Source organism: Sorex fumeus, unplaced genomic scaffold (genome assembly GCF_029834395.1).
Source record: "Sorex fumeus unplaced genomic scaffold, SorFum_2.1 ptg000098l, whole genome shotgun sequence".
Taxonomy (NCBI): Eukaryota; Metazoa; Chordata; class Mammalia; order Eulipotyphla; family Soricidae; genus Sorex; species Sorex fumeus.
This window is the reverse complement of record NW_026606155.1, coordinates 40,184,259-40,212,139: the sequence shown is the minus strand read 5'-3', so window position 1 is coordinate 40,212,139 and position 27,881 is coordinate 40,184,259. Positions and strand designations below refer to the sequence as shown.

Here is a 27,881-nt window from a genome sequence, read left to right as displayed (position 1 = left end):
GCGGTGCTTGGGGGACCATATGGGATGCTGGGAATTGAAACTGGGTCAGCCGTGTGGAAGGCAAACGCCCTACCTGCAGTGCTATTGCTCCAGCCCCAGCCTTTTTAAAAAAACATTTTCCTGGCCATTTTACTTGCTGTTGCTGGTGAAAAAAGTAATGAAGATGATTATAATTTTGATATTTTCATTTCCAGTTTTCTTTAACCCCTTCCTACCCAACAGTCAGAATTCCAAGTGACAGTTGAGGATGAACAGTTTAGTTATGTAAGAAAAACTTCAGTTCTTTGGCACTATGGCTTTTTAGCTTAAGGAAATACTGAAACTGAGACCAGTCATGGTGCCAAATTGTTGTTTCTTGAGATGCAGGAAGCAGAAAAATAACAGAGACAGGGTAAGGTAACGATTTAAACATTAAAGAAGGGAAGACTCCATTTAGATATAGACCAATACACAAATATATTACTAATATCTCATTAGAATAAAATAAAACTTTATTCGGGGTGTTTCCTTAGGTTTTCTAGTTTCTAGAATATGCAAATTTCTAGATAGAGTTTGCAAATCAGTTGTCTTTTTTTTTTTTTTTTTTTTTTTTTGCTTTTTGGGTCACACCTGGTGATGCATAGGGGTTACTTCTGGCTCATGCACTCAGGAATTACTCCTGGTGGTGCTCAGGGGACCATATGGGATGCTGGAAATCGAACTCAGGTGGGCCATGTGTAAGGCAAACGCCCTTCCTGCTGTGCTATCGCTCCAGCCCTGCAAATTAGTTTTAATATCTCATTTAGAGTAAAATGAAACTTTTGGGGGAGGTTTTCTGAAGTGCCCCGTCCCATTAAGCATCATGAATTTTTTTTCATTTAGCAAAGGAGCAGCATGTTTTTCTTAATATTTTTAAGATTCACTGATCAGGATTTCCAAATAAAAGTAATGGAAGTGGGAAATTTCTTTTTGTCCTGCTAAACTGTTTGTATTTTATTGAATAGAATTCTTGGTGGAAGAGGTGTTTTGAAAATCAGCAAGGAAGGAGATTGTAGTATATTACATATAGAACCAAAAATGTTGGATAAATACTACATTCTGTCAGTTTTGTGCAGTTGAGTAGTTGTAATTAACCAGTAGTACTTATTAAACTAACCTTGTTAAATTTATCAACTCTGTTGTTATTATGCTACTTACTGAGTTTTCAAGAATGAATGAACTTTGGTTTCCACCCATAGTAAGATAGGGTTCCTAACCCTGACCTGATTTTGAAAAATAGCCATAAATTTGTCAGAGAACCAAGGAGCAATCAGATAGAGGAGATGCAATGTTTAAAAATCATGACAGTATATGGTACAATAGACATCCACTACTTATTGATACGTTGTATAAGTGCCAAATATAAGATATAAATCATGGAGAAAGATTTGTTAGGACTTAATCATGAAGAATTTGATTTGTTGAGAAGGAACCATGAACTGGATTTAATTTGTGGACAAGGCTTTTTGCTAGGATGAATAGACATTATGGTGAGGTGTTTGAATTATTGGGTGAGAACTAAGTTGTATTAATTTTTTTGAAAGAGGACTTTAATGTATTTCATAGTTGATACCTGATTTGGTGTACTTTTTGACAGATCTATCTCCTTTCTGATAGGAAGATTTCATCCCATAGAGAACTTCTCCTTCTATTCCTCTATGCCTAGTCTTAGAAATAAGGCAGGGAAAATAATAAGAATATTGCAGTATTTGAAATACATAAAGTAAGGGGCCTAATCTAAACACCAAAATGAAGGGGGTTAATTTAGGTTTATTTTCCCTCTAGAATTTTTTTTCTTTCTTTTTTATTTTTGTTGGGCCATACCCAGCCATGCTCAGGTCTTACTTTTGGCTCACAGATTCTCCTGGTGGACTCAGGGGTTCATATGGGGTTCTGGAGATCAGGTCAGCTGTGAACCTGGCAAATATCTTGTGCACTGTCCTGTCACTCCAGCCCCTAATTTAAGAAGTATTTCTTAATACTTGAATTTGGCAAGAAAAATGAATAGTTTTAGGAAAGGGCTTAATAAAAATTGGGTAGGGGGTGGATAGGCAATTTAGGAGAAAGCAGATAAAAAAAAATACAGACCAAGGGGACAATCTCAAAACCTGCTTTGTCAGACTGTTCTAGCTTTATGAATGCCTGAAATGGTCAAGGGGGAAACCCTGCCTTTGGACTCGCAATAATTATTACACTGGGGACTTGGCCTACAGAATGGTAGGAACTAATTGAAAATGAGGGTTATCTTTCTTTTCATATTTTAAAGGAGTGGTTTTCAACCTTTTAAAACCTGCAGACCCGTGATTGGAAACCATTTAAAAAGTTTTACAAGAAGAATGTGTTCCTACCTTGCTTTTGTAATTTGCACAAGCAAATCACAGTGTTTAAAAATACTCTGTCTTTGTTGGGTAGTGGTTTTATATTATCTACTTGTTAAAATTGTGTTGAGTTCTAACAGGATTTGTGCACTTGCCTACATTTAAAAATAATTTACTAAAAAAAAAAAGAAAAAAAGACAGACTGTAAAGTCCTCCCCCTCCCCCCCAAATTTGAATTGCTTAAAAAAAATGTAAAGCAGAGTCTAGAAAGATCACTAATTGGTCAGAGATGTCAATCTTATAAACACAAACACCCAAGTTTAAACCTGCATTACGCATTATGCGATCTCCCTCTCTCCCCATCCCTGCCCTCACTCCTTAATGTGATCTGGTGGCCTCCAGCTTGTCCAAAACGAGTTGGTGGCTAAGCACTGGGAATTAGGATTTTTTAAGAAAAACTGTTCATAAGATATCAACTTGTTTTGTTATCTTTTCTGAATCTTTAGTAGTTCTCTTCTGTCTCGTTTTCTGAATTAAATCTTTAATTATTAACAGTCTTCAAACATTTCCCTAAATTTTTGATTAATTTTAATAGATCATCATTATAAATTGATAATACTTTTTAAAAAGTTTACTTATAATCTAGTTTTTATTCCAAAAAATTAGTAAATTAATTTTTGTTATTTTTAAAAAATTTTAGCCTAATAAAGATGTTGTGGAACAGATGGAGAAATGGTAAGAGATTACGATTTCTTGTATTTTAATGATTAATTTCTACCAAATTTGACATAACATATTTGTTAAATGCTACATTAATCTAAATTTTTAATTCTCTTTATATTTCATAATGGAAGAGAATGGTATGCTATTGGTTTTTATTTGGCATTACTTTAGATTTGTGAATGTCATGTGGCAATGATTTATTTGTATTTAATGCATGTAAGCATGCATGATTTGAACACATTTTATTGGTAGAGTGAACTGGATTAAATTATTTTCAGAAATTTCTAATTTCTAAGGTATTAAAAGTTCATAAGGAATAATGGGCACAAGAATTGATTCATGTAAAATATTGAAACATATTATAGTTTACTTTGAAAATAGTTTATATACTTTAAATCTACAATTTCAGCATTCAAGAGAAAGACGAGAAGTTGAAGACAGTTGAAGAATTACTTGAAACTGGTCTTATTCAGGTGGCCAATAAAGAAGAGGAACTGAATGTAAGAAATTCTCACATGTGTTTTTCTTGTATTTTTCAGTAAATATGAAGAGATTTCACTGTAATTCATGTAAGATTTTTTAATGTCTTTTGAAGTTAATGATACTAGTATTTTAAAACATTTTTGAAGAACTTCATGGCAGAATTGAAGTACTAGAAGGATGAGCTTGAGCTTGAGCATTCTCAGCTCAAGTTTGGGAGATATCCCCAGCTTTTCCATTACAGAAAAAGTAGTTATCCGCATTTCATGAGTTCATGTAATGTAATTTTTCATTAAAGTTAGGATTTTATTAGATATCAGAAGTCCTTTGCTTTATGTAGCTTTTATTGCCTTAACAAAGTAATCCATCATTACTTTTTTGGTGTGTTTTTCTCAAATCCATTTATGCCCAAATTATAACTAAAGGATTATAAGTGTATTTCTTAAGTTCATGAGAGTGTATAGGAGGGTAATTCAGTTCTGTTTTATGATCAACTTAACTTACTTGATTAGAATCGGATTATTAGAAAAGTTAACGGTATCATTTGTACTTATAGAGAGATGACTTGACAAATGGCATATATACTATGGGGTTTTGAGGTCATGGAAATAAGAGTACAAATAGATGTGGGGATAATTGAATTTAAAATCTGCTTGACTAAAGTACAACACCATAAAGGAAAGAGAGAGCAAAAGGGAATGCCCTGCTACAGAGGCGGGGTGGGATGGGGTCGGGGACGGGATGGGGGGTGGGAGGGCTACTGGGATCTTTGGTGGTGGAGGGATGGGTACTTGATCATTGTATAACTGAAACCCAAGCACAAAAGTTTGTAAATCTACAACTGTGCCTCATGGTGTTTCACTAATAAAAAAAAAATCTGCTTGACTAGGTATAGAAGTTACAGAATTGTAAACATAATGAAAAAGTGAGATATCTGGGCCTTCTAGGGCGGTGGTCTTTGACCATCTGTCCATAGACCAGTGCCAGTCTGCAAGTGTTAGAAACTATTGGACTGCTGCCTTCATTGAAACTGCGATCTGTGGATTAGTGTGCAGGACAGGTGCTGGTCTGCAGGTATAAAAAGTTGAAGAGGGGCCAGATAGTTCAGCAGGTAAGGTGCTTGCTTCGCATGCACCGGTATCCCTTAAGGTCCCCTGAGTGAGATCCCTGAGTTAAAAGCCAGGCGTAATCCCTAAGTATTCCTGGGTGAGGCTGCAAAACAAAAAGGTTGAAGAATGTTTTAAAGTGGAATAGAAATCAGCTGAAGATAAACACTCTAGATATATTTTGAAAGCCCTCCTTCTTTGGGGAGGTCCAGGAACTAAACGTATATTCTGTTTTATGTTTAAAAAGGCAATCAGAACAGAAAATTCTTCTCTTACCAAAGAAGTTCAAGACTTAAAGGCTAAGCAAAATGACCAGGTAATGTACCTAACTAATAGATCATATACTCTTTTAAATACAATAAACACATCATTGACTTTCCAATGTAGAGAATCTGTTGTTTGTGGCAAAAGTGATAGTACAATGGGCAGGGAAGTCCTGAAAATCTGTAATTTTTTCCCCTCCCTTTTTCTAAGTATAAATTTTCAGGTATAGTTTTAATCTGTGAATGAGTAAATGATATGTTACATTTAATAAGTAATGATTTAATAAGAGGCTCTGATTTATTGAATACTGTTTGGCAGGTATTGGGGAGAGTATTCTGCATAGTAAAGCTACAAAGATATTTTGAATGTACAAATACAAAAGTCTCAAATAGCAAAAGAAGCTAAAATAGAAAGTAGGCAATTCCTAGTTTTCTCTTTGACTAGAATTGTTAATTCAGTAATTTTAATGCTTATTTACTACTGTTTTGCTTTGAACTTACGTTTAAATAGCTTTAAAAGCTGCTTGCTTTTGTGACAAGGAGTTAGCTTAAAGTGCTCTAGTGCCTGTCAAACATACGCTTGGCCCTAATTGCACAGCCTTCTAAGCACTACTGGATGTTGCTCTTGTGGGGTATTGCTGCGTTTTTTGCACTGAATTGTTAAGTCTGTAGAGCTAAGCCTTGTCTCTTTGGGAACGGACCCTGGACCCTCCGAGTGGTGCTTGGAGGCCCAAAGTGGGCGGGTGGGGGGGGTGGGAAGCTGCTTTTAAAAGCTGCTTTCTGTGCTTTAATAATTATGATGGTTTTAAAACTTAGAAAGTTAGGGTTTACTTTTCACATTTTTATCATGGTATAGTGGAAAAGGATAACATACTTTGTATTTCTATTTCTGACCCACAATGATAACGTCTTATTTACAGGTTTCCTTTGCATCTCTAGTTGAAGAACTGAAGAAAGCGTGAGTGATGACTTTATTAAATGGGTTTTTCTCTTTTGGTTCATTAATCTTGGTTCTTGTAATTCTTGGTATTTTGCTGTTGGGGCAGCTGTTATGTTACTTTAACTGTAGTTATTTTTTATTTTTTTATCAATGGGATGAGATGTTAGCTACATTTCCCCAAATGCATCTGTTATTTTCTTAAGTAAAGAATTGATTTTTCTGTTTCTGTAGTAGAAATTATTGATGGTTATATTGTATAGAGAGATCAGTTCCTTGCATATATCTTCTTGGATGTCCATAAAGTTAGATTCAGAAATTTAAAGTCGAGGAGCTAAGGTGAGAGGAACTTGATTTCTGTCTCCCTGGTGTTCCTCAAGGTGCAAATCTTTTATCCGTGTATTGTGTTTTTTGACGAGTGTGGGCTGGGGAGGTGTGTGCACACACCTGATGATGCTCAGGGGTTATTCTTGGCTCTGTACTCAGGAGTTATTCCTAGTGGTGCTTGGGGGACCTTTATGGGATGTTGGAGATAGAATCCAGGTCGGATTTATCATGCAAGTCAAGTACCCTCCCCACTGTACTATCTTTTCAGCCCTTATCTATGTACTATGAAGCATTTTACCATCTTCTCTTTGTGGGCTGTAAGATGAATTTCTTATTTACAGATATGTTTACAAATACATTTCTGTGACGTATGTTGCTTTACTTTAAATGGAAGGAGTTGATTTGAAGAACCTTTACATGATTTGGTGCTATTTTATATTTTAGTTGGTTTTGTCTTGATAATTTATATTCAAATTAATACTATGTTTCTTTAAGGATCCATGAAAAAGATGGAAAGATCAAATCTGTGGAAGAACTTCTAGAAGCTGAACTGCTCAAAGTTGCTAATAAAGAAAAAACTATTCAGGTATTGGGAGAGAGTAAACTGGAGTTTTTGTTTTTTGTTTATCAGCCTTAGTGGAAACCATTTATTTTCATGTGTTTGTCTTTACATTGCATTTTTAAGTCAATTTCTGTGTTTCCATTGTCCAATCTTGTCTGTTTTGTCATTGTCAAGGATTTGAAACAGGAAATAGAGACTCTAAAAGAAGAAATAGGAAATGTCCAGCTTGAAAAGGCTCAACAGGTAAAAATCTCAGAGCCATGGCATGATAGATTTGTTAGTGTATTTGTATTGATGAGCTATTTTGGTTTTTTTCTTATTACTCAGAAAAAAACTTCCGGTAGTAGTGTGCTGCAAGTATATTGGATTATGTGCTTTTTTTTCACTTTGCCTGATTTGAGAAAATGTTTTTGATATTTTAATTCATGTATCTTTCTACTATTAGATCCTTTTCTATAAAATTTTTTTCTTTTTGCATTAGTATTTATTTTAGTTTGCCCACTTAAAATACTTTGGTAAATCTTTTTAAACCCTTACCTTAATCTGCATGGACTTAAATATTTTGCTATAGGATATTAGTTGCTCAGTCTTTGCCTATAGAACAAAATACTAATTTCATTGGGTAATTTCTGAGTAGATGTGGTTTTGGAAATAGATAGGTTTTAGATAATCTGAAAAGACCTCATTGAGAAAATGATAACATTGCATGGAAGAAATGATTCATTTATTCATCCAACAGATTCAATGTTAAGTATTTATTGAGTTCCTCCTACTTGTCAAAGCACTAAGCTAGTAATTGTAGATAATGTGTTGAACGAAACAGGGTATGATGAAAAAAATCATACTCCTCTAATATAGATTGAGAGTTCAGGAAAGTCTCCTCCCGAGGAACTGTCATCTAAGCCAAATCTGAAGGGACTATGAGAAGACATTGGGGGAATAAAAGGTACTGTTGAACTACGTATGATAAGAAAAAGAGATTAAAGAAGGACAATGTAGAGTACTGTTGAGTAATTGGCTTTGAAGATGGGATGAAAAGTTCTGATATAGTAGGGGGAGGTATGTGGACAGTTAATATTCTAATTTTCACAATTAGAATGAATATCACATTTAGACTTGTTCATACCTGTCTTCCTTGCCACCCTACCCTCTTCCCTTCCCCACATCTATTTTTAATTTTTCTTATTAATGAAACTGGATTCTGGGTAGGTGAAACAAGTCTTTTTATCAGCTTGGTGTAAATAATTTATCTGGGAATTTTGTAATTTGAGGTATATACGTTTTAATGTTTATCACAAAGGTAATTTGAATGAATTAACTTTCTTTGCTTTTTTCTATTTCAGTTATCTATCACTTCTCAAGTTCAGGAACTGCAGAATTTGTAAGTAACATTTTTCTTTATTATTTCCTTTCTACAAGTTAGATGTAATTATAATGAAAACCTTAGAATTTTGTTTGTTTTTTGGGTTTTTAAATTTTTGGTTTTGGAGCCACACCTGGTTGTGCTTAGAGCTTACATCTGACTCTGCATGCAGGAGTCACCCTGATGGTTATATTTCCAGAACCCTAAGAGGTACCAGGTATTAAACCTAGGTCAGCCATGTGCAAGGCAAGTGCCTTACTTACCTGCTTTTTTATCCATCCAGTCCTGAAAGTCCAAGCTTTTAAAATTTTCTCAAGTAGTATTTTATTTTATTTTTATATATATTTTTTGTTTTGGAGGCCACACCCGGCTGTGCTCAGGGTTTTCCCTGGGTTTCCTCTCAGACCGATGGGCTCAAACAAACATATGGAGTGCCAGGGCTCCAATCCGAGTTGGCTATGCACAAGGCAAGAGACTTACTATTGTAAAATCTCTCTGGCCCCTCAAGCGGTATTTTACTTATTTTTTATTGAATCACTAAGATACAGTTACAAAGCTTTCATTATTGAGTTTCAGTTACACAATGATTGAACACCCTTCCCTCCACCAGTGTATATTTCCCACCTCCAGTGTCCCCAGTATCTCTCCCACCACCCCTACCCCCTCCCTTTAAGTCAAGCACTTTCCTTTTTACTCACTCTGTCTACTTTTGGGCATTATGGTTTGCAGTATGTATACTGAGAGGCCATCATGTTTGGTCCTTTGTCTGCTTTCAGCACACATCTCCCTCCTGAGTGATCCCTACTACCATCGTTTCCCAACTGCCATTCTCCCCCAGCTGATGGGCCGGCTTCCAACTGTGGAGCAGTCCTCCTAGCTCTTGTCTCTACTGTCCTTGGGTATTAGTCTTGTACTATGTTATTTTATATTGCACAAATGAGTGCAGCCTTTCTATGTCTGTTCCTCTCTTTCTGACTCATTTCACTTAGTGTGATATTCTCCATGTCCATCCACTTATAGGCAAATTTCATGACTTCATCTTTCTTAACAGCTGTGTAGTATTTCATTGTGTAGATGTACCATAGATTTCTTTAACCAGTCATCTGTTCTCGGGCACTTGAGTTGTTTCCAGATTCTATGAACAGTGCTGTAGTAAACATACAAGTGCAGATGTCATTTCTACTGTGCTTTTTTACACCCTTGGGTTATATTTCCAGAAGTCAAGCAGTATTTCAGAGTTCCTTTTTTTTTCTTTTTTTCTTTTTTCTTTTTTGGGTCACACCTGGCAGTGTTCAGGGGTTATCTTAAATTTTTAGATTTGATTTACAGAATTTTTTGGATGAGATTAGTGGTAGAATAGGAAGTCTTTTTTTTAAAGTTACTATAGTCTGAATGTTATGTTTAACATATTTCTTGTCACCTTTTTAGTGGCGGCTTAAAAACTAGTAATTTTTAAACTATACAAAGCAATCGTAATAAGCTGTTTAAGTTTGCTAGTACTGACCTAAAATAGGTTAATATGGAGAGTGAGTACCGCTACCATAATATCTAGGGCTCTAGTTATAGGAGAAGTGGATTTGTATAATTACGTGGTATTTCTTAGTTTGTCATATGCGAACTTTACTGGATCCTTATACTTAAAATAGTTGTGTTTTTTTTTTAACTTTATCTTAATAAAAATGTTTGAGTAAAACAAAATAATTCTTTCTAGTATTTTTATCTTGTGTTTTCATGCAACATTTCCATTGATAGTTATTTGTTCATTGCCAGATTAAAAGGAAAGGAGCAACAGATGAACACCATGAAGGGTGTTCTAGAAGAAAAGGAAAAAGAGCTAGCGACTAGAGGAAAATGGTTACAGGTGAGAGATTTAAAAACAGAAATAAGCATTTTTTTTAACCTTTACTTTTCTGTTCACTTCATACCTATTCTTTTTCAGGATCTTCAAGAAGAAAATGAATCTTTGAAAGCTCATGTTCAAGAGGTAGCACAATATAACTCGAAAGAGGTATGTATTAAATGTATTAGCATTATAGACACATGTAATTCTAATATATGTTACATAGGAATGAGAAATTTTTATCTTACTGTCCTACTAGCTAGTTAATATTTTCTCTAAGTTTTTTAACCCTAGAAATGATGGCTATACCATCACTTGTAATCACTTGTCATCCCGTTGTTCATTGATTTGCTCAAGCAGGCGCCAGTAATGTCTCCATTTGTTCCTCTTGCGTGCTAGTGTAGCCCAATGGCTATACCATAGCTTTGTTTATAATATTGTAAATTAACTTTTATTTCTATTAAATCTATTATTGCCTGATTTGTCAATCTTGGCTTCTCTATCCTTTATTAGATTAAAAAAAGTGTCTTCTGTATTTAATTGCTGTATTGCTGATCATTTAAGAAATGCACATTAAAATTATGTTAAGTAAATCATTTTTGCTTTATGACTTTTCTTAAATTTATCCACATATTTATATTGTTATATTTTATTGTTGATTATAGTTAGCAATATATATATTGTGATACCTGATGTTAGAATGAAAATATGAAATCTGTTTCTTAGGCATCTTCTCTATCACGATTTGAAGAACTTGAGACTGTGTAAGTATATTTCTGGCCAGCATTTTCAAGAGTGACTTCTCATTGCTTTCCAGAATATTTTTTAACGTTATGATTAGCTTTCCTATTAAAGTAAGAACAGGGTCAAATGAGGTAAGTCCCTGGTGTAATAAAATAGAGAAACTTTTAAGTATTTTCAAATATTTGGACACTGTCCTTTTCAAGTACTTCAGATTAATTTTCTGAAATGTGCTTTGTGTGAATAATAATTGATTTAAATTTTTTTTTAAGTACATTAGGAGAATTTAAGTCCCAGTATTTGAAAGAATAATATCTGAATCAAAGAAATTGTTAACCATAATCTTAATAATATTGATTTTATAATTCCATAAAAACAATTTCCTCATTCAGGAAATAATATCTGTTGTCTTACCTGGCTGTGCTCAATAATAAAATAGGTCAGCAGAGGAGATGTCATCTTTTTCATTCTACAAAATCTTTTGTCCTGTGAAGACTGTTGTCTTTTATTTTTATTCTTTTATTTTTATTAAGATACTATGATTTACAAAGTTGTTTCAGGTATACAATGTATCAACACCATTCCTGCCACCAGTGTATCCTTCCCTCAGTCATTGTCCCCAGACTCCCTTCCACCCGCCAGTCTGAACCCTTTGGCTGTCAGGCATATAGCATTTATTTCATTTTGCTTACTCCAGCAAAATTTAAAGGTTGATTATCTGTTGTCCTTAGCTATATATATCAGTCTAGTGTGAAAAGATGTGTATCTGGGCTTTGTCTTTTTACGCTGTTTATTATTAAAGGTTTAATTGGTGGCTATCAGGTTTTTTTTTTTCCCTAATTTTTAAGTAACTCTTTGAAAATATGCCTTTAAAAGACATTGAGTGTATTGATTAAATTATTTTTCTGATAACAAAGCTAATGTTACTATTGTTAATAGTAAGATTGCTCATTTGTTTATTTTATGGGTATATGTGTAACTGTGAAGTTGCTCTTTTCATGTTTGCTAAAAGAATTCTTAAGATATATATATATATATTTGTGACCTATTTTTTAATAGATATATGTATCATTAAAGTACATGATTTCACATTTATTTTTTACCTCATACATTTAAATTAATAGAATTGGGTACATTTTTTAGGGTTTCAAAATTTTGAGTAAAATCTAGAGTTCTTATATATTCTCCCTCACCCATTTCCTTAATATATACCCTTATAATACACCCCTTGTGTATTATAGTCTATTTTACAGTGGAATATTACGATAGAAGAATATTACAACTAGAAGAATCATTATCAGTACATTACTAACTTAAGTCCATAGTAGTTTCCATCAAGGTTCACTCTTTGTTTTATGTCATTTTTGTGGTGGTTGTGCTATTTTTGTTTTGTACATTTTTAAAGAATGCGTTATGCCATGCATTCATGATAATAGTATAAAAATAGTTTCACTGTCCTAACTAGAGTTTTGTCCACTTTTATTTCTCCCCAGCTTCCTCCCCTTCATCTCCATGGCAGCCTTTGCCTTTTTTTTTTTAACCCTTTTGGTGGGGGAATGGGGAGCACACTCCTGATGGTACACTCCTGATGGTTTAGTTTTGAACTTTGGCTAGTGATGTGGTATTGTTCCAGCATAACCATACTGGGGGCCATCAGGACTATATTTGGTGGACCCTGGGAGAAATGAAGCAGGTGGTGATAGCAAAGCATGCATTTCTTTCTATCCCTAGAGCTCTTTCCTTGGATTCCTAATCTCTTTATTGTTTTCATAATTTTGCCTTTTCTAGAATTTCATGTTGTTGAATCTTGTTATGTATGATTTTACAGATTAGTGTCTTTCACTTAGCATTATGTATTTAAGGTTTACCCTTTTCACTCTTTAACCACACTTTTTATATATGTTCTTTTGTTATTTTTTATATAGACCTGTAAGCATTACAATTTTAGATTATGGTATGATAGAACCTATTATTTCATCTCTGGCACTGGGAATACTGAAATGGCAAAATTAGTCCTTGCTCTAAGGAATTAATTAGGCAGCTAATTTTAATACTGTTAAGTGTTATACTAGAGGTCTGTTGATTGTATGACTAGGGCACTTAGTATTCACTTGGACTAGATGTGAAAAGATTTATTGCTATGTTGGGCAAGAAAGAACCATATTAAATTTTATATAACAGATCTCCAGCCCCAGAGTTAGGTATACTTTCCAGTGACTACTATATGGCTAGAATTGTCAAGAGTAAAATGGTAGTTCAAGTGCTAAGTTTTATTATGAGTTGAAATATAGTTTGCTCTTTTTTTAGGTTTTTCTTCCTTAACATTACTTAAGAAATGTTAAGCTGGACATGTGGCTTAATAAAAGATCAAACCCAAATCCTTCCTGTGTAAAGCATGCACAGGAAGGATTTGGGTTTGATCCCTGGCACCAGGGGTGCCACTGGAGAGATACATTGAATATGAAAATAAATGGTAGATTTTAGTAGAATGTACTTGATTTTGGATTAAAGTTTTATGGAAATAATTGTCTTTTCAAACATTTTAAGTTGGAAGGGAAGCGCGTTTTTGTTACCTTTTTTCTCATGGATGATTTTAGACTAGTTATATTTTAATGCTCATAATTAAAACTAAAACCTTTATGAAAATTCCAGGCTGAAAGAAAAGGAAAAGGAAATGAAGAGAGTAGAATCAATACTAAAAGAGAGGGAGAGTGATCTTTCTAGCAAAGCAAAGCTGTTACAGGTGAATATGTTTATTTGAAATTTTTATGTGAATTACTGTCTTTACTGTCATAACCCAGTTTACCCATAACAATTATGTGTGTATATATATATTTTTCTTTTTGACATTTACATCTTTTGACAAAGTACCCACACATAAGGTATCTATATACTGTGTGTGTGTGTGTTTTGTTGTTGTTGTTTTTTTTCGTTTTTGATCATACCTGGTGTTGCACAGGGGTTTCTCCTGGCTCATGCACTCAAGAATTACTCTTGGTGGTGCTTGGGGAACCATATGGGATGATGGGAATCGAATCCGGGTTGGCTGCATGCAAGACAAACGCCCTGCCTTCTGTGCTATTGCTCCAACCCCCATGTATACTGGTATTTTAGACACGCTTCGTACTTTGCTCTCTACCAAGCTTCTATTTGCAATATGTTTGAGGTTTTTTTCATTGAAGCACATTTTTGGCATATGTCTCCTAATGGCTTCATAGTATTCTGTTAAATGGTTATATCATCATTATATCGTTAATCCCAGTGTACTGTTTAGTTATGATTTCTGGTACAATAGTTTTCTACAGTGGGTGTCCTTGTGTACACATAAAAGAGTTTTTTCCTAGTGTGTCTGTTTTAAACTTCTGGAAGTGAATATATTCTTCAGAAGTGTTTTGATTGGGTTTTTTTTTTGAGAGAGAGAATTAAAATAGAAAATTATTTTAATTAAAATAGAAAAAATAGAGAATTAAAATAAAAAATTTAATAGAAAATTGTATCTCTTCACCTGCATTAGAAGAAGTCATAGAACAGTGATTTTAGTGATTGCAAGTTTGTCGATGCCTCATTATTGTCTCTTAATATTTTCCACATTGTCTTCTGAGTTGACGTTCTCTAGAAACATTTTGCATAATAAAAGTTAACCTTTTGGAGTTGGAAACATGGTACAGTGAGTGAGGCATTTGCCTTGCTCAGATTTTACCCAGGTTCAATCCAGCTTCCCATATAGGGCCTCTGAGTCTGTCAGGAATGATCCCTGAGCTCAGAGCTAGAAGAAAATTAGTCTTCTATTATAATGGGAGGTGGTTTGTTAATTTCATTCCTTTAACTGTATTTCCCACCCCAGATTAATTGGGAAATTTCATAACATTTCATATTCTCAGATACCAGTTTCTGAGTTTTTTAAATTTTATTTTTTTCTCATTTTACTTTTTATTTTTAAGTGAATCACCATGAGTACAATTACAGGCTTACAAATTTTTGTGCTTACCTCCAGCAGTGCCCATTCTCCACCCCCACCTTACACCCTGCGAGGGGCCCCCCCCTCCCCCCCCCCCCACCTCTGTGGCAGGGCATTCCCTTTTGCTCTCTCTCTCCTTTTGGGTATTGTGGTTTGCAATATAGGCATTGAGTGGCCATCATGTTCGGTCTATAGTCTACTTTCAGCTCGCATCTCCCATCCCGAGTGGGCCTTCCCAGCACCCTTTATTTAGTGGTCCCTTCTCTGTATCAGTTTCTGAGTTTTAAAAGAGACTTAGAAAGAAAGGTTTCTTTTGCTCTATGATCACACTAATAGTTAAAATTTTCTTTTCTTTACAACTTTTTTTTTTTTGGTTTTGTTTCATTCACACGTACTTTCACTATCCTCCCGGTGTTCATTGATTTGCTCCAGCGGGCCCAGTAACTTCTCCATTGTGACAGTTGTTACTGTGTTTGGCATATTGAATACATCATGGGTAGCTTGCCATGCTTTGCTGTGCAGACAAAATACCCTCGGTAGCTTGCCGAGCTCCCTGGGAGTGGCGGAGGAATCGAACTCGGGTTGGCCATGTTGGATGCTTCCAAGGCAAACGCCCTGCCCACTGTGCTATCGCTCCAGCCCATTCACATGTAATTGTTATTATATATAATATATATATATATATATACACACACACACACATATATATATAATGTCACTTTTATTCTTTAATAAAAGAGGGCTAGGGCTGGAGAAGTTTGACCTGGTTCGGCCCCTGGTATGGTGCCTTTAGCACAGTGGGGGGTGGCACAAAAGCAAAAATAAATAAATGAAAATTAAGACCTAGCCACTTTCCTTAATTACTACTGCTACTACTGTATAGTCATGTTTGTTTATATTTAACCTTCTCTGGAGAAGGTTTTTGTTGTTAAGCTGGTCAAACGATGCTACTGTATTTAGTTAGGAATGTCCTACATAAAATGTCCCCAAAGTAGACTAACCTCTATACCAAAGAAATAATTAGACTGTTAACCAAAGCCTTCCCCACTGATTCGAAAAGCCACAGTGAGCAGAACCTTGTTTTTTTTTGGCAGGAGAGGGGTGTGGACTGGGGTTTGGGCCACATCTGACAGTACTAACTACTACTCAGGGCTTACTCCTGGTTCTACTTAGGGATCACTCCTATTAAGAGTACCATATGTGGTACATTGAATCCAGGTCAGCTTCATGCAATCAAGTGCCCTGCCCACTGTACTAGCTCTCTTGACTCCTTGTGCATAATTCTTATTGGTCCTTGTGTCTGGAGCATATTTTGTGTCACTGGGATATTCCAACCTCCATTTCAGCACTAAATAATTGTTCTCATTTCATAATGTATGTTAATGTAAGGATTATATATATCCTTAAAATGGTTATTTTAGAATTTTCGTGGCTTGTATATTTTAAGAGATTAGATGGAAAATAAAATCTGTAGATTTTGATGTTTATTTGTTTAAATAGGTGGTACAAGAGGAAAACAAATTGTTTAAATCCCAAATTGAGCAGTTTAAGCAACAAAAACAGGTAGGTACTTTTATATAACTTACTTTGTGGTAGCAAATGATACAACCTTTGACTAAATATGTTTGTCATTTTGGCCTTTTTATCAGTAATAAATTATGTATTTAGCAAGTTTCTTGAAAAAATCAGAGGAATTTAGTATATATTCAAGACAAAATACAATTTAAGAAAATTATTTCTTCTAGTTTTTAAACTGTGCACAAATCCCCTTTTCCAACTCTGATTTTTTATTTCTGTATCTTTTGAGATCCTCTGGATCAGTGCTTTTCAACTGAGGACCCAGTGGTCCCCTTTTGTTCCCCCAGTATATTCCAGGTGGACTGCAGGTGAAAAATCACATAAATGGAACTATAAAGTGTGTGTGTCGGGGGGGGGGGGGCAAATTAGGTTAGAAGGGGGCCAAGCGTTCAGAAATGCAGCTCTAGGATGCTTTTTAGCAAACCCGTTAAAATCCTATAAAAATAATTTTAAAATCCTGTTAAGCATATGTATATACCCTACCTCCCTTTTACATAGACAAAGCATTAATATGAGTGAGAAACTAAGATGTATATGATTCATTGTAAGTAATAGTGTAACCACAATTTAAAATACTTTGAAAGAAATAATTTTACTTGGTGAAAAAGAAAATTTTTTTAAATCCCTTAGATTATTTTATGGTTGTTTATGAATAAGGTAGCAAGTGTTCTGAGAAATGTAAATTCTTAGGGGTCTTAATAATGAGAGACTTAGGGGCTGGAGCTATAGCACAGTAGGTAGGGCATTTGCCTTGCACACGGCCGACCCAGGTTCGATTCCCAGCATCCCATATGAGTATATGAACCAGGAATAACTCCTGTGCATTGCTGTGTGTGACCCAAAAATGCAAAAAAAAAAAAAAATAATGAGAGACTTATAATTCAGGAGATTAATTGTAGTCATCAAGAAATATATATTATATGTAAGAGCTGTGTTCTTATTATGTAAAGTTTGTTACATGCAAGTCAGTTAATTTTTTCCCAATTAATCAAAATATTTGTTTCATAAATCTGTTTCACATTTCTTAATTTTTTTTTTTAATTTTTGTAGACAGTTTAGTCAAATATGAATTGTATAGTATGGAAACAATATTAGAAATGCTCTGCACAGAAGAGAACATTGATTCTTGTTAAAATTTTGTGATATTTTTTGGGGCCTCATGGCATGGGGGGTGGAGTTGGCCCTGCTCCCCGCCCTGACAAGGCCCCGATTGCCACCCACGAATGCCTCCTCTGGCTCCTGAACGACCATGATCCCAGAGGCACACAAACCAATCTCAGAACCCAGCAGCTTTTTGGCAGTAATCCCCGTCTAGACTTATTACTAAAATATCAGAAATCCAAAATCACGTGGCCACAATAGTGGCCGCATGACATCATATGCTCTTCATAATCAGTAATAGAAAACAAATTATCTAATGATGTCATTTTGGCAGGTCTGAATGTTGGGAAAATTCCAAATAATAATGGTGGGTTTTTTGTCATAATATTGAATGTGATCAACGTAGAGAGAGAGTAAAGTGAAAATCTGCCACACTCGCAGGGGGAGGGCTGGGATGGGGGGTATAGTGGGGTTCTTGGTAGTGGAAAATGTGTACCGGTGAAGGGATGGGTGTTTGATCATTGTATGACTGACCGAGACTTAAATTGAAAGGTTTTGTGACTGTTCTCATGGTGATTCAATTTAAAAAATAATAATAATAATAAAACTTTGTGATATTTAACAGTCTATATTCTATAAATGTTTACAGTTTTTATTAAAATTACTTGGTGGGTGTATAGAATATACAGTACTTTTACCTTGGGTGTTGTCTTTATTTATGTAAAAAGTTTCCATTTTTTGAAATCTGATAGAAAGTTGTTTTTTTTTTTTGAAATAACATGTAGCCTTTTTAATAGGTATCTTCTTTTCCCCCTCATGAAGAACTGTTAAATGTGTAAGTAGTAATTTTGTTTTATAATTTTAGAAGTAGTAATTTATTTGAAAAATAGTTCTCAGATGAGGGGCTGGAGTGATAGCACAGCGGGTAGGGCACTTGCCTTGCACACGGCCGACCCGGGTTCGATTCTCAGCATCCCGTATGGTCCCTTCCGTGCACTACCAGGAGTAATTCCTGAGTACAGAGCCAGGAGTAACCCCTGAGCATCGCTGGGCATGACCCAAAAAGCAAAAAAAAAAAAAAAAGTCTCAGATGAGCAATTTAATGTAACTGCAAACAGTCACTGATCTATTTGGATATATTGAACTGTAGATCAGTGGAATTTGCTTATACCTTTGACTAAGCTAATGTACACTTTCATAGTTTGGAGGGAGATTTTGACTTGTTTTTTGTGAGGGTGGCTAAAGAAAGCATCTAATCAAATGAAACAATGCTTTAAAGGCAGTTGAGTTGTTTTCTCTCTGTTGTGGGATTGAACAGTGAAATATCTCTGGTATCATGGATTGTTGGTTCCTTTAAGGAAACTTTTTAGAGCTGGAGTGATAGAATGGAGGGTAGGGCATTTGCCTTGCACACAGCCGACCTGGGTTAGATTCCCAGCTTCCCATATGATCCCCTGAGCACTACCAGGAGTAATTCCTGAGTGCAGAGCCAGGAGTAACCCCTGTGCATTGCTGGATGTGACCCCAAAAGCCAAAAATAAATAAGAAAATTTAAAAAAACACTATTATAAGTCATGGTACCTAAAATTTAAAAAAAAAAGACTTTTTAATAAAACATTTCACATCGTTGACTTGTGGTTTTAAGTATACAAGATCCTAAGTATACATTTAAGTATCTTGATACCTTCAGGTACTAGGTTTGAACACATTTAAATGTCAGCTGCATTAAGTATATTCAGTAATAATAGTCATTTAAATATCTTACTTATAAAAGTTTGCTGGGTTTATTGTTCAACATCAAATTGGGTTGTTTGTGTAGTGCTTCTTAACATTTTTTTCCAGGTGTGACCCTCTTTTAATCTGAGAAATGTTTACTTAATATACCCGCAGTATAGGTATATGAGTAGTATACAAGTCAAGCATTCATTGATAATCACAAATTTATTTTAAAACAAAACATACTTTTTTTTTTCCTTAACTACTCCCTGTTTCATTCTGATAAGGGTCCCCATCTGAGGTTTTGATTCACTAGTTTAAGAAGCTAGGGTATAGATAGTTTTTCTTAAAATGGGTGTTAATGCCTCTTGGAGGGAATATGGGCATATCTTGGGGGGAGGGGCACTAGTAGCCTGGGTTATAATTAGTTGGGAGGTACTTCCTGTTTCTTCAGGTACTTCAAGGAGATACATTTCCACTGAGACACTGAAAAAATTTTTTTCCTTGAAAAGAGGGTAGTAAGCTAAGTAAATTTGGGAACTTGTGACATAAGGGTCAACAAATTTATTTTGGTTGCCTGGGATAGTAAATCGAATAGTAAATATTTTAGGTTTTATGAGCCACATTGGATTCTACATACACACACAAACACACACATACATGTATTTATACATATGTGTGCGTGTATATATACACATAATTTATATATAAATATACATATATATGTGTGTGAGGCAAAATAGTTTCAGTAAAAGAGATTTACTTAGGAAATGTGAGGTGAGAGAGAAACATATTTGGGGGAGAACATAGGCTTCTTCTGAAGAGAAAAGCTGTACTTTAAAAATACAGAGTCAGGGGGCTGGAGTGGTAGTATAGTGGATAGGATTCTTGCCTTGCGTATATACCTGACCCATGTTTGGTGTCTAGCAGTCTGTATGTTTAGTGTTGTCAGGAGTTATCATTTAGTGCAGAGACATGAATAAACCCTGAGCACTGCTGGATGCATCCCCACCCCCACCCCCCGAGACAAAATTAGGTTTTTGCTCCAAGATAGTACAAAAATAGATTATGGGTCAGGTCCAGAGCCTGACCCAGTTTTCCAATCCTTTATGTTATCTGTGTATAATATTATGGAGTCTTATTCTTTGTAATTTTACTTTCTACCCAGATTGCTCTCACAGTGTTCTCAAAATGTTTAGTTGTGAATCTTTGACAATGCATTGTGCATTCATGGGAAATTAATTCATTAAAGCGAGAAAGTATGATTCACAAGATTATCATAAAAACGATAACCCCTACCTCATATTTATGTCATATTGTAATTTAGCCATTTAAAGAAAGTCATGCTGATTTTATTACCTTCTGAAAGCAAATATAAAGGAATGCTGCTTTGGTCACTTTCATTCTTCTGAAAGTAGTTGTATCACTGACCTAAATTCTAAAGACAAGAAAATATCATAACGGTGGTTAAGCTTAAAGAATTTATCCATTAAGTTAATGAATTTTTCTAAGTACCATTTGTTCACTAAATGTTTATGTTTTACCTTAACGTATTCTATGTATTGTCTTCTGGTTTAGAATTTCAGAAAGAGAGAAAAAAATAACAGGTCTCCAGAATGAGTTAGATTCTTTGAAGGATGCTGTTGAACACCAGAGGAAGAAAAACAATGTAAGCCAAATCTTTCTCAGAATTGAAGATTTTGTTTTTATTCACTGGAATATCAAGGTTGAAAAAAAAATTTTTTTTTTAAATCTACGTTTACTTTAGATTTCTCCATCATCCTAAGAAACAGTAGTGCTTCATTTGTAAAATTTTGTTCTGGTATTTAGAGGTGGTCATTTTATTAGCAGATTAAAAAATGAATAATGAAAGGACCAGTTTGTTTACTTCTTATCATTTCAAATATTGGAGCTAATTATACTTCAGGTTTTTTTTTTTGCTAAACATATAATTAACTTTCTGTGAATTTACATTTAGAAAGTTACTCTTTCAGCTCAGTATTTTAAGTGAAAGTATTTTGTCTTACTTTAATAGGAATAACGAAGGCATTACAAAGATACAAGTATAAGATAGTAACAAAGGAGTACTAATATTTGTTTATTTATTTGTTTAAAGGAGTACTAGTATTTAAACCCAGTATTTTTAGTAACTTAATGCATTTTCAGTAAATCATTTTCAGTCATCTGGAATCTCCTTTTCTCCCTCCAACTACACATATTACTAGTATTTAAACTTACTAATACAATGAAAAGTATCATAAAGAAGCCCATTCTGTTCAAAATGTAATACACTGACATAATGTTAGAAATATAGTTACTGTGTATTGGTTCTCTGCCCAAATTTAGTACCTGACTAATGTGTAAGTAAAATATATATTATATATTAATCAGAGAAACTTGAAGCAGTATGGAAGGTGGGTGGTCAGAATGATGGGAGGCAGGAAATAGTAGTTTGTTGGATCTGGAAGTACTACAGTAGGCTGTAAACTCCAGTGGATTGGCCATTTGATCATCAGGTGCTTGCCTCAAATAGGGAGGAATCTCTCTTTTTTTAAACTAAATGCCAGTTCAGATCTTGGTGTTTTAAGTATTTTGCGAGTAATTTGCTCACTTTTATGATAGAATGAGAAGGGATAGTGCCCTGAGAAATATAAATCCCAATAACTTTACTGAACAGATCAAGGAATTAGATATTTTTCTTAAATTTCCTCTGACCAGAAAGTGACACCTATAAGTAAAATCCTAAAGAAAGAATTCTTAAAAGTAAAAGTTATGATGGTTCAGACTTGAGCAAGGCTAAAAATGTTACTGAATTCTAAGGTGATATTTTATAGGTATTGTATAAGGTTTTAAAAATTAACATTTTGTATTATTCATTTAATAAGTTGACATTTCCTACATTCCTGAGTTTGTCAAAATTAGGCATGTGAATTGTATTTTGCGTGTTTGTATAATATGACTAATAGCATTGCTTGAGCATCCCAAATTGAATTTCCCAATATATTGCTAGCATTTAATCAGGTTTTAATGAGTGTTCTGAGATAGGAGAGGACAGTAAGGTAGTCTTATACAACAGCAGCAGCTTAGAGGCATTGAGTATGTGGAAATAGCCCAGATGCTGGAGGCCAGCAGATTGGGGTATCAGTCTACTCTAGTTCAGGCACTTCATTGTCTTTGTATACTTGGCCAATTTTTTTTCGTTCAGTGCTGTGATTTCCTCAACTGTATAGTGGGAATAAATACTTCTTAGGGTTATTGTTGTGAGAGTTTATATGAAATACCAAATACAGTGTTTGGCATAAAAATCAGCATTTATAAATGTTAATTATTGACTTAACTTTTCTTTTTTTATGCTTAGATGTCTAATTGTGAAGAATGATTGAAATATAGTAGATTTTCTTGTTTCTGTTAATTAAATGGTGTTAAAAATCTTAGAGCTCAGGTTCCAATGATCTCTTTCTCTTCTAAGAAAATGTAATGTATTTTTTAGCTTTCAGCTTTCCACCTTGCCTCAGTCAAGGAGCTTGTGCCAGGTGTCTTATGGCATACAAATTTGACTATGCTAAGAAAGATTTAGAACTGGAATAAATTATTATGTCATTCCTAGGTAGACAAAATGTGATTAATTTAAAATGTAATTTTAGGAAAAAATATTGTGCATCCCTGGATAGTCCCACAAGTGATACTGGGCCTTATTTAAAAATCAGATATAAATCTTGCTGCCTCTGTCCTTAATCCTCTAATATTTGATATATCTAAAATCATATTTGTAATCTTGGTTTGTGTGTTTACTTTTGAATGTTTTCTTCTTTTTCATTTGTGCACAGCAGCTCTTTAAAACTGATATATTTGGTGGTTGTACTAAAACACTGGGAAGTGCGCATCTTTGTTTTCTCATTCAGACTTTTTAACATTGCTTTTTTATTTTTTGCTAATATACATATTTCCCATTGAAATAATTTTGCAGTATCCAGCATTTAAATGCAGTGCAAAATACTGATGAAGTTAAAAAGCAAAAATCTTTCAATTATGGATAAACTGAAATCATTCTTTCTAAAAATGATTAGGACCTTCGGGAGAAAAACTGGGAAGCAATGGAAGCATTGGCATCAACTGAAAAAATGCTGCAGGACAAAGTGAACAAGACTTCCAAGGTTGTAACTCCTAGAAACAATCCACTGAACAGATAAAAATCTGCAGCTTCTCTTAAAATCAAACTAAGGCATTTAATTTTACTGCAATTTAAATATAAAATTCTCCTTATCATCCACATTTATCATCTCTGTCATCTCTTGCTTTATTCATCGACTTCTTGAAGCTTTAATTTGGGGCATGCTGATTTGTTGTGGTTACCTGATTGTTTGGGCTTTGATAATTATTGCTTTAAGCTGAAGCATCTTTAAAGACCTATGCCACGTTTGTCAACTCTTAGCAGAGTGCCTGTTGAGTTAGTTAAGAGCATTGAAGAAAATTCTGAACTAATAACAAAACACAAAAAACCTTTCAAATACCTAGGAGATAGCTCTGAATAATGAGTTCCCTTAGGATTTTGGGGGAGCACACCCCCAAAATTGAGACTTAGTTGAAAATAGTCTTAGGAAGTTTCAGGAAGGTATCAGTTGTGGGTATATGTTATTGAAGATAGTTCCTTAGAAGAGGTAGTTACTAAAATTAAACTTTAGATTTTGAAACAGCTGAACAGTAATGAAGCATGTGTTGTGATTAGTAGAGGGTGCTTATGAAAGGGATGATTCTCCTCACCAGTGTTGTGCAGAGTACTCTTGAAACGTCTATTCTCTTGTTTTAAAAATGGTGAGAATATTCTGAATTCAAGTTGTTCTGTGGGTTTGAGATCTCTGATGAATTGTGATTAAAAATTATTTTTGAAGACAGTTCTGTCAGGTATTTTGAAAACTTCCACCAAGAATAAATGTGAAACAAGGGTGTTGAATTTTACATGGCTTAATAAATTTATTAACTGTATGATTAAGTTCAGCATTTTGTATGCTGAAATAATCTATTGAATTTTAAGTACAAGTGTTAGTGATATCTGAAGGACTTTTCTTTTTAGCAAAACTGGGTTTTTATTTTTTAAAAAAAGCACTACTGAATATATACTTGTGTAGTTACAATTCCTTTAGTTATAGATCTAGATTTGTATTACACATCTATTCATCTGTCTCTGATTCTCAATAAAACCTACATTTCAGATAGCTGGCAGATACTGACTGAGACTAGAGAAATAATACGGAATAGGAATAGAAAAATCTAGGTCAAGTAGGACCTATATTTTTGTGTGAGTGGTTTCAGTTTTGGCAGCAGTAATATTTCTGGTTGTGTCTATAACTTTATTTTTTGCTCTTAAGAGTTAGCTACCTTATAGTTTTTATTTTGTCAATAACGATATGTAGGAAGTGCTAATTTCTTTATAATGTTATTTTAGCACGAATAAGCTCCATCAGAAGCATTCCTACATGTTATGATTCCAAAGGAAAGATAGAATTTATGGTGTGTGTGCGTGCGTGTGTGCTGGGAATTGAACCTAGGGCCTAGCACATGCATGGCAAGTAATCTACCAGTAACTTACTCCTATATGTTATGATTCCAAAGGAAAGTTAGAATTTATTGTGGGGGAGGGGCGGGGTGTGCGTGCGTGTGTGTGTGTGTGTGTATGTGCTGGGAATTGAACCTAGGGCCTTGCACATGCAAGGCAAGTAATCTACCAGTAACTTACACCCCTGGCTAGAATTGATGATGATTATTAAGAATTTGGCCATATTCCAAAATTTATCAAGTGCTTCATAATTTTCGGTAGACTTTAACCTTATGTGTAACTGAGAATGATATACAACTTTTCCAGGATTATTTATACTTTGGGAAGGGGGAACACATGTGGTATTGCTCAGGGCCACTTCTGTGGTGCTAGGGAATTGAATACAGATCAGCTATTTGGAGGGTGGGCCCCTTATCCTTGTACACTTTCTTCAACCCCTTCAGGATTTTTAAAGGTAGTCAATATTCTCTTTTGTTTGTTTAGGGACCACACCTGGTAGGTGCTCAGGGATTGTTTTGCAGTGCAAGAGATCCAGGCCCCCACATCCAAAACCCTTTGAGTTCTCTCTTTTCCCCTAAAGTAGTATTCTGAGGAAGGGCTACTATAAATGATAGGTTCACATGAAAGATATTTAACATATCTTATGCTTAACGTTAGTAAGGGCATTATAGTAATGTGATTTTCAATATTAGATCTTTTTCAGGTTTTTAAGGTGAAATTGGAAAATGGTTATCTATAGCCACATTATGTCAGATAAAAACTTTGTATATAAATTGTTAGTATAAAATTAAGAGTAACTTTTCATTTTTGTACATCTTGATTACAGATTAGACACTTATTTTCTTCAGAATCTGTTTCCGTTGGAAGGAACTGTCATGATGTTTATTTCATCTTACTGATTTTTAAAGTAAATTGCTCTACCACTTTATGACCAGATGCTCAATATAATCTCTTAATTATAAAGTAGTAGTTATTTTACATGAATGGGTATATCTTATTTTGTGTGGTTAGATGGCTTTTGAAAGATTTTGAAGTCTGACCACTAAAGGAACTTTTGTGTTTGTATGTAATATGAATTGTGTTGCCTTGGATAGTTGGTTTAAATAGGTTTTTATGATTGATTTTAGATAGGTTTTTAGATTGGTTTTAGACAAGTTTTTGAAGTTTGGCCACTAAAGTAATTTCACTCTTTGTATACAATATGAATTGTATAGCTTGTCATTATGTAACAATATATTTTTCTGGGGATAGATGTTGGGTCATATCTGGCTGCATTCAGGACTTGCTGCTGGCTCTGTGCTCAGGGTTCACTGCTAGAGATGTGGGTAGAGACCGCTTGTGCTAGGGAACAAACTGGGGTCAGTTTCATGCAAGGCACACACTTTATCGTCTGTACTGCCTCTCTGGCTCCCTTAATTTTAGGTTTTTATGTTCCTAGATTTAAAAAATTTGAAGTGTGTGTATCTTAAATCTGTGATTTGAAAAAAATGGTTTAAGAATGGTGGTGGTGGTAGGGAAATAGGATGAGATCTTGCTGTAGTGTGTTTACATTGTCACAATTGAAGTTTACAATATCTTTTTGAATGTCAGCAAGGGTAGGGGGCAGGCAGGTTAAATTTTGGGTCTTATTGGCAGGGCTCAAGGGCTTCCTCCTGGCCTTTTGCTCAGAAATCACTCCTGTCAGGGATTGTGAGATGTGGTGCTGGAGATTGTACCCAGTTTGAGTGCATGCAAGGCAAAGCACCTTACCTGCTGTACTCTCCTGCTCCACAAGTATTTTGAGGTATTGCACTTGGTTTTATTTAGTTTTGCAGTTTATAGACTTCATTTTTTAAAGTCTTGTAGAGATAAGTTTGGCTCATCGATTTTTACTTTGCATGTTATCATTAACCTAATTTTGACCAATCGTGCGTGGTTTTTGAGTTAATAATTTCTGTTCATTAAATTTGGATTTAAACTCACTGAATTTAGAGATGTAGTTTTTTCTTTAAATTTATACTTGACAGAGTCTATACCAGTGTCAGAATTAGTCTTCCTAATAGGAACTAAAGGAGCGCAATAAGTTTTGAAACTATTATTATATCGTTATGTATAATTTTTAGTATATAATTAGTTATAAGATTGACATTAATAGCACAAATACTAATTTTAGTATATTGGTGGTGCAAAATGCCATCAGTTTTTCTGTCTCCCTTTTTCTTTATTTTCAGTTTATTACTTTTCATGATTTAGAAACTTATTTAAATAGCTTCACCTGCTCTTGAAATTAAATATATAAACTCTGCCATCTTTTTATTTATTTATTTATTTATTTACTTAAAGACCCATGATTTACAAAGTTATTGATAGATGAGTCTTAGGCATCTAATACTCCAACATCAATCCCATTGCCATTGTCAGTTTTTGTTCACTGGTGTTCCTGTGCTTGTTCCCTCTTACTCCACCTCACCAAACACATTTCAGAGTTTGGTGGTTGTGAACTCTGCCATCTTAATCACATGGCATTTCATAGTTACTTGTGATGCATTTTTGGCAGACTTGCTAGTCTATAAGCCTCAGTTGCTCAGATAAATATATATATTTTTGCATGTAGTTTAAACTGTAGCCGAAAGGAGCAATTTTAAGACAAGTAAACTCGAGGGTACATGTACGTTTTAGCTATAGAACTGTTAGCTGTTGAAAGGTAGATGATCTAGAAAGGTAGATGACTTAGGGGTTTTTGGTTTTGGTTTTTGGCTTTGTTATTTGGTTAACCTGATGGTACTTCCTGGCTCTGGGATGCCTCCTGGTGGTGCTCAGAGGACCATATGTGGCGATAGGAATCAAACCACTGATAGGCCAGTGTCTTACCCACTTATTGTACTGTCTTTTGGCAGCCCAATAACTTGGCTTATTGTCAGATATTGCCCTTACTTAATGCATTTTTAAACTCATTTGTTATAATATTTTGTATATTTTTTTTCTTGTGGAAGCATTTTGACATTTTAAAATGAGAAATTTTAACATGTAAATATTTGTCAGTATTAAAATAATTTTAAAAATAAGACTTTTGCCTCCCTTCAAATTCAAAAGATCATAGCTTTTTAATTTTAATTTTTAAATTTTATAAAAATCTCATGTTTGACTTGCTCTATCTTCTGCTTTAGGAAAGTCAACAACACGTGGAAGCTGTTGAGTTGGAAGCTAAAGAAGTTCTCAAAAAATTATTTCCCAAGGTGTCTGTTCCATCTAATTTGGTAAGATTAATTTGTTATTCTTATTAGACAGGGCATCTTTATAATTATTTAATGGAGTGA

At 34.5% G+C, this 27,881-nt stretch overlaps 1 protein-coding gene across 11 annotated transcripts in view; it reads left to right on the top strand.

Annotated features, from left to right (window-relative positions):
* The window catches only part of KTN1 (kinectin 1), a 106,193-nt gene that overhangs the window by 58,250 nt on the left and 20,062 nt on the right, over positions 1-27,881 (top strand). For 5 of the 11 annotated variants that reach the window (XM_056133196.1, XM_056133199.1, XM_056133193.1 and 2 more), the window contains 16 exons: positions 3,037-3,071; positions 3,469-3,559; positions 4,893-4,961; positions 5,829-5,866; positions 6,668-6,758; positions 6,909-6,977; positions 8,078-8,115; positions 9,868-9,958; positions 10,037-10,105; positions 10,664-10,701; positions 13,331-13,421; positions 16,137-16,199; positions 18,113-18,150; positions 20,610-20,700; positions 23,099-23,185; positions 27,732-27,821. In XM_056133196.1, coding sequence (XP_055989171.1) covers positions 3,037-3,071; positions 3,469-3,559; positions 4,893-4,961; positions 5,829-5,866; positions 6,668-6,758; positions 6,909-6,977; positions 8,078-8,115; positions 9,868-9,958; positions 10,037-10,105; positions 10,664-10,701; positions 13,331-13,421; positions 16,137-16,199; positions 18,113-18,150; positions 20,610-20,700; positions 23,099-23,185; positions 27,732-27,821 — 1,089 coding nt within the window. The remainder of the gene's footprint in view (positions 1-3,036; positions 3,072-3,468; positions 3,560-4,892; positions 4,962-5,828; positions 5,867-6,667; positions 6,759-6,908; positions 6,978-8,077; positions 8,116-9,867; positions 9,959-10,036; positions 10,106-10,663; positions 10,702-13,330; positions 13,422-16,136; positions 16,200-18,112; positions 18,151-20,609; positions 20,701-23,098; positions 23,186-27,731; positions 27,822-27,881) is intronic. The other 6 variants (XM_056133197.1, XM_056133192.1, XM_056133200.1 and 3 more) reach the window with 3 other exon arrangements.